Raw genomic sequence first — 13,547 nt, 5'->3', positions numbered from 1 at the left:
TTGTCTGGTGGCTGCCCCAAATGTGTTTAGGTAGTGGGCAAAGCTAGATATCTTCTTCTACCAGGAGTTTAGCTTGTATCCCTCTGGTATCCCCCGGATGACTTCCCTGTCCTCTGGGGTAGGAGCGTGCCTACTGTCAGAGCCTCTTTTTTATTTAGTGGTTGCTTTGGAAACATCACTCCAGTGCTCGAACCAGATGCGCATACTCTACAGAGCTTTTTGATCACAAGTGGGGAAGAGGGCATCTGGGAAGAAGGGGGGAAAAAAGGAAAACTTAAATTAGAAGAAAACCAAACAGCTATTGCTGGAGACAGATGATTACAGTTCATTTCAAGGCTGTTTCCTGCATGCCAATGATAGATCAGTAAACAAACGCCTCTTTGCAAACACAAAGCAGGCAGGAACTCTGTTTGGAAGAGAGAGGTCGGGGTAGGTCTCGCTTTGCTTGGTAGCAGGAAGCCCCTATCACATGGCCCTGGGAATTGTGGGGCTGGGTGCGTGTGGGAGACAGGCGGAGAGGCTTCTTCTGGGAGACTTCACATCCTTCCCAGAGTGCAACCAACAGGTTTGAGAGCTCCCTCCCCTCCCTCTTTCCTTCCAGCTCCTCCCCTGTCCTTCCTTTCCCTGTTTTATTTTGAAACGCTATCARATGACTGCTTTGTTCCTCCAAACAATGGCAGGGATTCCTGAATAAATTGCAGCGAAGAGGCTCTCCAAATGGGGCTTGGCACCTTCTCTCCCCTCTGCTGAATTTATGGCCTCGATGCTTCAAGGCATACGTGCTAGGAGTGGTGGCTCTGGGCACGGGTTGCCGTGGGGCTGTACCTCCCATTGTGTGGCAGAACCTTCTCCTGTGCTTTAGAGAGAAAGTAGCCATAAGTCAAAATGTACCAGGCTGATGTAGGTGCATCTTTCTCAAGTCATCTGCAAACTGAACTCAGCCTTACTTGTTTTCTTCTAGGCAGTTTCAAGGGCCTTGGTCATAGTGCGTGTAAGGCAGGAAAGCAATATCTTTCAGATAACACTTCTGAACTGTTCAGCTTGTCACAGCCAGGGAATGTAGGGACTGGCACTCCAGTTAGGACTATACCGCTGCACAGGTTAAATATCATCCATGCTGGGAACATATCTTTCCCTTCTTACTGCTTCAAGGACTAGGATTTTGCAAATACAGGGTTTTCCCGGTTTCCTTTCATGGTAGGTATCCTGAGGGTCTATCCCCTCTCTTAGTCCAGTCTTAATGTATGGCAGCCTGCCTTTCTTATCCTTCCTGTCCAGCTCCTTCTTCATGTTAGGATGATGCAGGATGATGCCTGGGGGCTCTGTTAGGCCTCTCCTTTCTTGCTTAACATAAGCTTGCCTAATTGAGGCTTAAGTGCTTAAGTAAGGGAGCTGAGCCCTGGCGGGTCTCTGTTCCCCATCACAACATATGCTCTCTTGTGTTCTCTCCCCACACTCCTCCCTCTTTCTCTCCTGTCCACGTAGTCCCATCCCCTCCCTTGCACCACATCTGGTACATGTTGGACCCCTTGCTTGGACTGCTTTGTCTAAACTATTAGTGAGTTAAATGGGTCACAGAGGGGCTCCAAAGAGAGCTCGAGCCAGCACAGGGTTGAGGTAGTGTGTGATCATGGCAGAGATGCAGGAAGACAGGAGGGAGGAACAGGAACTCCCCTTGCCCTTTGCAGTGAGCTGTGATGTTGACTCGGGTGCCTTGTGGAGCCGCACCTCAGTGCAGAAGAGCTACCTTTTGTTTTCCTCCTGGAGGCAGTTTTCCATTGCTGCCATCCCAGCTTCCTCTTGTCACATTTTGAGAACGTCTGTGGGTTAGTCCTGGATGTTGTTTCTGACGACCTTGTTGATGAAAGAGGTGGTCCATTCGCCTCTGGAGCTTGCTTAGGCTTGGGATTGGCCCCAGGAAAATTTTCTGACTGGGCTAATTGGGAGGTGCCTTATTATTTTCTGCTTTTATTCCAGAATTGACTCTTTTTTCCTCATGTCTTTCACTGAGTTTGGGTAAATGTTTTTTTGGGCAGAGCCAGTTAGCATTCTGAGATAACCTCCTGGATGATGCTGATGCCGTACTGTATACCCAGCTGCTCAAGGATGAAGGCACAGCAATCTGTGAATCTCCGAGGGATGACTTTAGTCCCCTAAGCTGCATGTGTTATGAATAGGTGTATCTGTGTCAGCAGATACCTTGGTGGTTATGATTTTGTTGCAACATGTGATGTGTTGTTGCTTAGAGAACTGCTGGCTTGTTCTTTAATCTGCTCAGTGCGAATGTGTTGTTTTGGCTGTTCTCACCACAGATAGTGGCTGGGGGAGAGATGTCCCTCTAGGCTTGGCTCCACATGGCGCTGACCTGCGTACCTCTGGGTGAGAGCCCTCTTCCAGAGAGGGAACCTGCTGCCACAACCTTGTCCCCCAGCTCCCAGGGATGCTGTTTTGAAGGAGGAGCAGGGCAGTGAGCCCTGGTGCAACTCCTTTCACAGGAGACTCCTTTCACAGGATTCAGTAACTGCTTTCTACCCTGCTTCTGCTTAGCAAGGGTAATGGAGTCTATCCCATCTATTACAGATGAAGAAACGAGTCCAGTTTACACCTCTTATTAGTTATTGTCTTCTTCGGCTGCTCCTACACAAGGTACATCAGTCATATATGACTGTGCTGATGAACACCATGACACATTTGCTCATACCCAAGTGTCAGTTTTCAAGCCAGTTTTTGTTAGCAGTCTACTGGAAAAGATTCGGAGATGGAGTTTCCGGATCAGGGAATTATGTGACCTTATGAAGAGAGAGAAGCTTGTCATGAGCAAAACTTCAGTGTGGCAGTGGAGGGAAAGGGGCTGTGCATATGCTGACTTCTGTTGTCCTTACATTTCTTATCACTAAAGGCAGTGCCTAGGAGCTCCAGTCACAGCTGCTGCTGTGCTAGGCACTAAATGAACTATGAGCAAAGAGACTGTCCTTGCTCTAGGGAAGTTACAAGCCAAACGCAAAACAACCTCTGTTACAGCTTTGCAGAAATCTACTTTGGTTGCCTGGGTGAGTCATTCTTTGGACAGGGAAGTGAATGATCATTAGTTTTTCATTATTCTCAATCCATAACAGTTAATGGATGGATGAATATATTTTGCTTCTCAGGCTGGTAAATTTTTCTGACAATTTTGCAAGGCTGCTCTGTGTTTCAATGTGAAATGGGTGTTTGTTCCAGCTACTAATGAGGAAGAGAAGCCAAGGGGGTTTATTGTCTGGGGAAAGAGAGTCTGCTAAATGGTTAGTGATGAACTGCCCTGAATGTGTACACATTGAGTTGACCCAGAGTTCATTCCTCATCTTAGGAACATTGCCAGTGTGGAATGAAGGGAGGGAGAGAGAGAAAACTGTGAGAGAGAAAACTGGGAACAAACAGGGCTGAATCTTTTTTTTCTCTTTCTTTCTCTCTTTCTTTCTCTCTTTCTTTCTCTCTTTCTTTCTCTTTCTTTCCTTCTTTCCTTCTTTCCTTCTTTCCTTCTTTCCTTCTTTCCTTCTTTCTTTTTTTCTCTCTCTTTCTGTCTCTCTCTCTCTCCCTCCCCCACCTCCCCCAAATAATGGGACAGTGGAAATGAGAGATCCTTTTGTTCTTTAGTGTTTTGAGGTTTTTTGTTTTGTTTTTAACTGTAAGAAATTACAAACTTTCCTGAGGCATTCAAATTTGCCTAATGTTAGGCATGGCAGGGTAGCATCTGGCCGACCAGTCAAGTAGATAGACTTGAGAGGCTTCATGTTTTCCAAGTATTGTGTACAAAATGATGAACCCCTTCTTGTCACTGAAATGCTGCAGAGCAAGCAGACCATCTGAGAAGCAAGAAAAGGGTGCTGCAGAATAATCATTTATTTATTTATTTATTTATTTAAAGGAGTAAGAGTTAGCTTGTGGGGCAATAAAAAGAGGAGGGAGTCTGTTGCATTGATTGGGCAACAGCAGTACTCAAAGGAACAGGAGGAAAGGAGAGGAACAGTCTTGCTCCATGACTTCTAGAAATCATAAGGCAGAGAATACTAAAATAATGAGGCAAAATGACTCATTTTTGTAACTGATTTATCGTACCCCGCTCAACGTGTCATCCTCTGAAAGCAGATGAGTAGCAGCCTAACACAACCCACCAGAGAGAGAATAATGTACGGTAACCAGTTGCTTCAGTACAGTGTCTCTTCAGCCTAAAGTGTTTTCTGTCCCAAGTTGGAGACGTTGTGATAATGCTTCACGCACAGTGGCACAGTGACCACTTAGGCCATGTGGCCTGAACACAGTTCATTTTAAAATCATTTTTTATTTAGTCTTCTGTGAGGGAAGATATCTAAATCGCCTGAGATTTTGGCAATAATAAAAGCATTTTTATGCTTTTTATATGCTTGGATATGTGCTTCATATTCAAATCACAATACTGCAGTTGATACAGACCTAAAGACAATTGTTGCCTTCCAAACCTATGTTTTCTTTCCTGGTCTTTTAAATGGTAATACTGTCACGCCTTCCTTCCTTTTTTCGGATGAGGATGCTGAGGCTGCCCTCAGGGAGCTGTAATGTTTCCCTCTGTTATTCTCCTGGCATTCCAGAAGAAACATACATATGTATGTTTGGGGAAGGATGCTAAGCATAGAGCAAGGCCTCTTACCTGTGCCTGTCTGTCTGCAGGTGAGCAGCTGCCCTGCTGCATGCTGACATGATGACAGCTAGTGAGGCAGCCGATGTGAGCAGCAAATCTGAAAGCAGTGTCTGCAAGTCTGTTGAGAGGTAAGAGGTTTCTGCATTTCAGTTCTGGGATACTTTGTTTTGTTTATTTTCCCTAGTGGAAAGAAAACCAAAGGACTGTCCCTCTCTCCTCACACCTTAAAACACCTCAGTTTGTCTCAACTGGTTTTACTGCCATCTCAGGGCTGTTGCAGTATGTTTTAGCATCCTGTCAGACTGATAATGTCCTGGACTCACAGTACTAGAAGAGATCTGCCCAAGGGCAAGACTGTTTCTGCTGATGACATCTCTATCAAAGTTTGCCCAGCCTGTGCTTCAAATCAACAACACAGGAGACTCCACAGCCTCCTCAGGCAAGCCTTACTGTCCGCACCCATAGCAGGTTTGTCCCAGTGTCCAGCCTTGGTCTCTGCTGTGCAGTCCAACAACCAGTGGCACTGCGGTGCCCTGCTCTCTGGGAAAGGCTCATGCTATTCAGAGTGCCAGCTCTTGTTCAAAGCATGGTGTTGTCACTGAGGTAAATAGGAGTTAAATGTCTGTGAGGCTAGGGAAAAACAGTATCTGGCTCAGGTCCTCTTTCTGCTCAGCAACCTATCCTAGACTTGATTTGCACTACAGCTGAGTCTGTAATGGCTGCCAGGGTTGCTTGACGCCAGAACAAAGCTCAAAGCCTGCCAGCACACAAGGTATCCAAATGGATGTTCTTACAACAGTGGTAAGTTCTGGAATAGGCAAGCTTGATACGTTTAGGTTAATAGAGCAGTTTAGTGAGTTAAATCTCAATGCTAGGGTTGTGATTAAATTGGACTAACAATATGGGTTTGCATCCCAGTAACTACTTTGCATTGACCTCGTGCCCATTTCCAAGCCCATACAAGCCCCTACAACATTGCAAAGTGCTGAGAAGTGCTTTGATTCAAAAACATTTTGTGCTGGAATAACTGTTAGTCTGTCCGGCTGGAACTTTACTATATAGATAGAGTAGCATAATATTGATAGAAGCATTTGAAAATCCACAGATGAAAGATATTAGGGATTTTTGATGCAGCTTGGACTCAAACAATGGAAGTGTTTTATCCCTTGCTCTGAGAAAGTTGAATCTAGTGTCTTGGTGTTGCATCATGTGCTGTGCAGAGAGGAACTGTGCCTGGGTGCCCATGAGCCCGAGCCCATGTGTAGACTGGGATGGCAGGGCCATAGAAATGTAAAAATAAAAGTCTAGGTTTTGTGCGTTAATATACACTTGGGGAACACCTGGATGAGTCCAGGTGGAGTCCTCTGAGCAGGTGCTAGAGGAATGCTGACTCTATCACATGGTTTTTCCTCTGTTTAGTAGCAAAAATTTTGCTATTGTTTGCAGATGGTCCATTTTGCATTTATTTGCAATGGACATGGTTAATGCCCTGAATATGTACAAAACTCTACTATACTCCTAAACATATGCACAGAAATGCTAGTGAACCTGTCACTGGTATCGGTATGTCTGATCTACAAAAATTAATACTTCTCACCTGCCACTTACTTCTGCCCCAGAGAAAGGTTACATTTCAAACTTTGTCTTAGTCATAACAAGAGGAGAAAATTGTTTTCTGGTTATAAGGACCATTCCCTGAGAATTCTCCCACATAAGCCTCTCTCTCAAGTGTTTGGTTTGAGCATCTCAGTTGTTACCAGCTTTATGAATAGAGCTTATGGAGCTGATGGACTAAAGCAAGGGTGAGTAGTGGTAATGGATGTTTATTCTTTTCTGTCTTTGGTATGCAGGATCAAGCTTTCAGATAAAAGCAATACAGCTGCTGTGAAGGAGTTAGAAAGACTTTTTGGATTTTTGAGTGAGAGATGTTCTGAAGGTGCTTCTGTCACCCAAAGTTTAACATCTGAAGCTAAACCAGTTTCTTCTGTGGTGAAGAACCCACTGGGAGCCTTGGAGAACTTGATGCTGGATCCAAGGCTAGACTGCTTTCAGCAGAACATGCTTAGTCCCAAAATGATCATCAGTGACCCATCTGTGGATCTGAATGTTAAAGAAAACAGTAAAATAATCAGCAGACAGATAGGAGGCACTCAGAACATATGGTCACCTGGAAAAATTGGCTTGAGGAATAAGTCCTTCAGCATCAAGGACAAAATCTCAGAATGGGAAGGGAAAAAGGAAACACCCTCTGCTCCTACTCGCAGAGAGGAGGAGCAAGGAGTTAAGGAGGAGCACAAGATGCCCTGTGTAATTGAGAAGACGAGTGGGATAGCATTGGTGACTCGTAAAGTGGAGACCAAGAGACTTCTGAACTGGGAACTGGAGTGCAAAGGGACGGGCAAAGAGAATGAGTGGAAAATAGGAACTCCGAAAGGCGCAGGTCAGGGAACAGAGCGAAAGGGGGAAACAGAGAAAGGTGAGGAAGTGGAGTCCAGTATTGGAAAATGCAAAGAGGTAAAAGGTGGGAAATGGGAGGTCCAGAAGGAGAATCTTTCAGTGCTCAGCCAGGTGAAAAAGCTGGAGCAGGCTTTGAAGGATGGCTCAGCAGAGCTGCAGCCTCAGTTGCCTGGTACTTACTACTCTCCACAGTGCCTGCAGGAGAAGGCGGCACAAGTACGCACTAACCCTGAGGGCCATGAGAGCACATGTGGGGCTGAACTCAACAAAAGGCTTCTTGTCTTGGACTCTGAAATCAGTGAGCCAATTTTTGGAACTCTAGAAGAGGTAAGAACTTCTCAGGCGAAACACAAGGACTGCACTGTGGAGAATGTGTACACAGAGCCAGGAGTGCCAGAGAAGAAACCCTTCATCAACCCGCTGCCAAAGCCCCGGCGGACTTTCAAACATGAGGGGGAAGAGGACTGGGTGCCCACAACTAGGAATAAAAGAAACTTACCCCCTCTGCCATCCATTCCTCCCCCTCCTCTCCCTTCTTCTCCTCCCCCATCAGCCGTCAGCAGAAGACTCTGGAATGGAAAGCACAAGAACAATGCTGACCACAGGTATATGGGCTGTTTTGCGTGTAAGTGCTGATCTTGATGGTGGTGTCCCACCTTCCCATATCTCACCAAGACAGCTGGATCTTCCCTGGTCACTCATAATCGCTAGTAATTGAGAGTCTTGCTGGCCATAACTCAGCTCTCAGTTACACCTCTGAGAACTTATGAGAGGCCAGCAGAACTTCACAGGATAGCTGTGAAGAGATAAGCAATGGCAGATTTGGGCTTTAAGGTCACATTGCTGGAGACTGTGACTGTATTACCTAGCTTAACCTTCAAGCCCAAGATTGAGGGGGTTTTGTGTGTGCGCATGTGTGTGCGTGTGTGTTTGTGTGTAAAATCTGTTTACTTGCAGAACGAAGATAGCTCATCTGGAACCAGGTTTTGGACTGATAAGTTCCAAACTATCACAGCATTTTCACTGTTGATAGCAGACATATTCTAACTGGATCTGATGTTTTTATATTTTTCTGGAGTGCTTTATTGTCTTTTCTCCCTGCCCCCTATGGTTGTAACCCCACACATTCTGGGGTGAGGAGCCTAAAATACACAGCTGTTTCTAATGTCCTCTGCATAAACTGTCACTTAAAAACAAAAATTCCTGGCTTGGGTGAGGGAGGGAAATTGAAACTTTCTGGGTTTGGTAGTGGAATAGACTTGATTGCTTTTCCCTTTCCACCATCCAGCATGTGAGTATTGCTCTCCTGTACTGCTTCAAAGGGACCTGATTTTGAGACCCCTCACTCTTGCTGAGGGTGGGACCTATGTTGTAAATGGGACCTCTCATGGCCTGAGACCCTGTGCAGTGTAACAGGACACTTGACACATCTTCACAGTGAGCTATTACCATGACAACCCAGATAAGCTACATAATCCCTGAAACATCTTCATTTGTGTGACTGGTAAAAATAACAGATCTCATATGGTTGTTTTTCATGCTTTATAAGGGATGCAACTGTGAAATGTTCTCACTAATTCATTTTTTCAACTGTGAGGCGTGCTGCAGAGAAGTGAATTATAAAGTGCTATAATTTGGTTATAAAATCTGTTTAGCTATGTCACTGTCTTCTCTGTTCCTTTTCCCCTTCCATCAATGGTGCAGGAAGTCATATGAGTTTGAAGACTTGCTGCAGTCATCATCTGAGAACGGCAGGGTGGATTGGTACGCGCAGACCAAGTTGGCCCTCACACGCACTTTATCTGAGGAAAACATCTATGAAGACATACTGGGTAGGAGCTTTGGGTGGGGAAGGGATTTGACTGCAAACACTGAATAACTCAGATGACTTGTGGTCAACAGGGACCCAGCAGAGGAACTGAAGAAAGTATATTTATTATCCAAATGACATGCTTTACACAGATTATTGACAAGTAATAAAAAACAAATGGACAAAATATTTCATAACTCCTCAGGTTCAAAGATGAACTTGAGGCATGTGGGAGCCAGTTTTTATTCTTTGCTGACATCTGTCCTCTATCTACCTTTTGTTCTGAGGACTAATTCTCACAGCTTTACTCCGTCCCTTGCGATGAGCTTGTTACTGTAGAGATAATGCTAACAGACTGAAAACATAGCCGTGAAGTAAATTCCACGGTTCAGAAATAGGATTGTGCATGGCTCCAGGTACCATCAGAATTAAAAAACTAGATCTTACAGTCTTTGAAATTGAATTTTATCTCGCTCTCCAACTTCAACGGCAAATCAATGCCATTTCCAAGATTATTTCCTGTAATACTCTCCATTTGTACAGTGTTTTGTTAGTACAGTGAGTTAGATGGCCTTTTATGGAAGAATAGAAGCATAGAGTAGAAGTATCCTTTTGAAAAAAATTTACTAAGTTTTAGTAGCTGTAGCCTGGTGTGGAAGACTCTTGGCATGGTTTAACAGAATAGGAAGAGAACAGGAACAGAATAGCTGCATCAGCTCTTACCCTACAGCTCTTATCCTAGAAAGGTGGTCTGTGTTGTTCAGTGTGGGAGGCAGCTGCTCTCTCTCAGGAACAGTCAAGGCTTTATTTTGATATGTGTAAAATCTCATCATATTTGGTTAGAAAGATCTCTCAAAGGAATCATATTTGTTTGGGACTGTTTGCAGCCAAGGTGATGCCAGTCTGTCCTTTTTGACACTTTTGAAGCTGTCTGCCTCTTTTGTGGAGCTAGAGGCCCCGTGTTTGCCTTTTTCCTCTCTTTGTTTTGGAGGACAAAGGGACAGGGAACACCTGAACAGCTGCTTGGGTTTTTTTTTTTGGGGGGGGGGGTTGTTGTTTTTTTTTCCTTCCCTCTTTTTCCCCCCTGGGTCTCAGAAACTAGTGTGTAAGGGTCACCTTCTCAGCTGCAATAACAGGGATAGCATTACAGAGTGGCTATATGGGCAAATCTGTCCATTGAAACACAAGCTCACCCCTCTGTTCCAAGCTTGCAGAGAACTCAAGTACCAGACTGAAATTCCTCTCCTCTCCAGCGTTTTAAGTACAAAGATTAGAAGAAAGTGAAATTATGGATAATTGTCAGCTTCAGCTACTGGGACATGCATGGGTTTCTGTTTCCTTGCTGTAGATTTAGACTTTGTCTGGAGTTAATGATCTTTAATTGGCTCCTGCAGTCCTTGTGGTGTTACTGTGAGGGAAAGGGGTGGGCAGGGATGACTCCAACAAACCTACAATTTTGTTTTTCACAAGACCACAGGCGGGGAGACTCCCCAAAAGATAAGCAACATGTGAAAACCACACATATGGAGGGGGACAAGGACTTCTGGCACTGTTCAGCCTGTCCTTCAGTTGCAGAATGCCAGCACTATCCACAGAGGATCACGTGTGTCCATGAGGGCATGCAAGCACCCACATACATCCCCTATGCATATGTGGGGTTTAGGGAGGGTACAATTGCTGGTGGTAGAATTGCTCCCTTTCTCAGCAAGTCACATAGATTACCTTCCTCACTCTCCTTTTACCCATTCACCCTTGTTTGCCTGGAATGCTGGAAATTGTATTGGGCAGATGGATGTCAAAGTTTATGTGTGAGAAAGAACGCAACCATGATCATTATTCTAGACTGAGGCTAACTGGACACGCTGCCAAGCAGTGTGAAGATGGAGTGGGCAGAAGAACCCAAGCTCTTCTTTCTTTTTGCTCCAGTCTACCCAGTATGTGGCAGCTGAACTATATTTCCTGCACTGAAGTGTGCTGTTGGAATAAATAGCCTCTTTCAGGGGCAGGAGCACATTTACCACCAAAATGTTTGCACAGACTTCCTTCATCAGCATCACACCAGCTTGCTTTTCTCTCCTTGGCTTTCTACCCCTCCTGGGTATCACTGAGCTATGGAGTGGCATAGAAGCCAGTGTTGGGAAAGGCTTGCGTTTGTGTCCTTGTCTGGTGCCTTCAGCTGCACTCCTGCCGGCAGGAGGCAGGCAGGCAGGTGGGAGCGCACCGGGCAGACAGATCATAGAGCTGTCTGCAGTCCTTGTTCCCAGAGGCCAGCAGCCTTAATGACCTCCAGTCTTTGCTGTTAGACAAGTATTACACGAAAATAAGAGAAACACGGTTGCTTTGGCTTCCGGCTGTCCACTGGGATGGCACGAAAGGATGGTAATGAAAAGAGAAGTCTCATAACAAATTGCCTGCCCATGAAGGTGCTTGGGCTGAGACTTTGTTACAGATTTTTGCCTGCTGTGATGGAAATATTGCAACCTGCTTTTTCAGATTGTGCACATTTCTTTGAAGACATTTGTGTTTGTTTTTTTTGACACTGCTGAAGAGTGGGATGTAAGGAGTTCATTATACCTGATCTGGGGCATTTAAAATCAAACTAGTCATGTAGCTTGTCTCCAGAGTCAGTGGAGAGAGAGCGACACATCTGGATAGTCATTCAAGACTCATATTTTTGAGGGAATCCTATGTAAGGATGGGCTGAATGTTACTTCAGAGGTGTCCCTTTCTCTCTCTGTCTTTTGGGAGAGAGAGAGAGAGAGAGAGAGTAACTTCACTTCACTTTGGATGGCCTATATTAGGTGAGGTGAATGCTTCCCTTTGTGTCTGAAGTGGGGCATGCAGGAATTGAGGCATCCATGAGTGGTAGATGTGTTTGAAAATCTATGCTGTGTGACAGACCTCTGTGCTCAGAGAATGGATTAAATATTTCTGCAGACTCAGCCCAAGAGCATCACATCTGCCCCAACTAAATGATGACCAGAGGTCCCCCTTTAGTGTGGGGTGTAAATAAAGGATAAAGGAGCTTTCTGCTAATCTTCAGCTCACAGTTTCACTTGTAGAGAATTCAAAGCAGAAGACTGGAAAGAAGGAAATATAATTGTGGAACAATGTGCATGAGAACCTCACAGCTCCTCTGAAGACAGGGAAATGAACTTCAGGACTTGCTGGGTCTTTTCCATCTGTAGTTTCTGTGATACGTTCCTATGGCTGCATACATCAGTGTCGGGGTTTGGACACTGTCCAGTGAGCAGCTGGACTTCTAGGGCTATGGAGAGAATGAAGCAATTGCAGGAATGCTTGAGAACAGGTCTTTGTCTGATGTGGGAGGTGGGAGAAGGCCAGCAGATCACCAAACAGATTTTTATGGCAAACCTCAAGGATTTTCTGCACTTATAATCCCTTGCATATGGCTTTTTCCTTCAGATCCACCATCAAAGGAAAACCCCTATGAAGACATTGAGACCAACAGCCGCTGTTTGGGGAAGAAATGTGTCCTGACCTTCCCAGCATCCCCGACCTCTTCTGTACCTGGGACCCCCACTAAGGTACTTTGATTCATGTGTCCATGTCTCCTGTTCCAGAAAGCCTTTGGGTAAAATCCAGGTCCTGTGTGGAAACAGGGGAGTTTTGCCACTGACTGTCATAACATCAGGGTTTTTTTCTTTACATCTTAATCACTGTAGAGTGGGTTGTGATAGGAGGGGATTTATTGTCCTTTAGCAAGGTAAAAACAGCATTCCCTTATAGGAATGGTTTCTTGGCTTTTGTTCTTTTTCACACCAGGGCTACCTTCCCCTGGTACTTTGCATCAGGGATGCACTAAATAGTGAGCATTTGGATCGAAAGGAACTGAATTCTTTAGTGTTACACTGGGATTTTATGCAGGTGCATCCTAAGACTAGTATGATAAAAGGACCGTTTTGTATACGAATGTGTGTTCCCAGCAAAGTCTTTCTGTGTCCCTGTACCCTGAGCAATTTCTGCAACAAATGTATAGCAAGAAAAGAGCGGCTTTTGAATTTCAGCCAGTTCAAGTGTGCAAAGAGTACAGTAGCGTCTAGCTTGAGACTTCAGCCCCTCACCTCTGGAAACCTGCCTTCAGATTCTTAATAAATTTGGAGTGAGGATGAGCTGAGATCTCATCCTCCTCTTGCCGGAACAGGTGGATTTAGGGGCAATAGATACAAAATGGGAATCCAGAAATGAGTGTATTCATGATAATGGGGTGGTTTGGATTTGGGAATTAGCTCTGATTCCATAGAAAAATCCCAGTGTGTTTCATAGTGAAAGGCTAGAGCATTGTCAAGGAGGCTGCTTAAAGAACACTGGAAGAGCTGTGGATGGAAGCTGGCTGCTGTGTTTTTTGTCGCAGGCCTGTACTGAGACAAAATTGAGACATTAAATTTCTTCCAGATACTGAAAAATAAGGGGGTCTTCACTGAAAAATACTTTACTGAAAAATAAAGGGTCTTCATCCGTTATTGCAGACCCTGGGAAGACCTCCAGTGTAGGACAGCTGCTCTTCCCCTCCCTCAACGTGTCATTTAAATGCTTGGGCAGCCAAAACCTGCTGTCTCTTGGCTCAGCATCTGTGGGCAGTGTGCAGTCTATTCATGCAGATAT

At 45.0% G+C, this 13,547-nt stretch overlaps 1 protein-coding gene across 2 annotated transcripts in view; it reads left to right on the top strand.

Moving 5' to 3' along the window:
- The first annotated feature begins 490 nt into the window (after window positions 1–490).
- DENND2A (DENN domain containing 2A) overlaps window positions 491–13,547 on the top strand; it is a 44,311-nt gene continuing 31,254 nt past the window's right edge. For both annotated transcript variants that reach the window (XR_003256365.1, XM_026083945.1), the window contains exons 1-5: window positions 491–565; window positions 4,684–4,782; window positions 6,505–7,716; window positions 8,816–8,943; window positions 12,348–12,469. Coding sequence is in view for 1 of the 2 variants with exons in the window: in XM_026083945.1 (XP_025939730.1) it covers window positions 4,712–4,782; window positions 6,505–7,716; window positions 8,816–8,943; window positions 12,348–12,469 (1,533 nt within the window). In the remaining variant the exon portion in view is untranslated. The remainder of the gene's footprint in view (window positions 566–4,683; window positions 4,783–6,504; window positions 7,717–8,815; window positions 8,944–12,347; window positions 12,470–13,547) is intronic.

This window comes from Apteryx rowi, unplaced genomic scaffold (assembly GCF_003343035.1).
Source record: "Apteryx rowi isolate R43461 unplaced genomic scaffold, aptRow1 scaffold_62, whole genome shotgun sequence".
Classification (NCBI taxonomy): Eukaryota; Metazoa; Chordata; class Aves; order Apterygiformes; family Apterygidae; genus Apteryx; species Apteryx rowi.
Note: the sequence above shows the minus strand (reverse complement) of the source record. Positions and strands in the feature narration are given on the sequence as shown.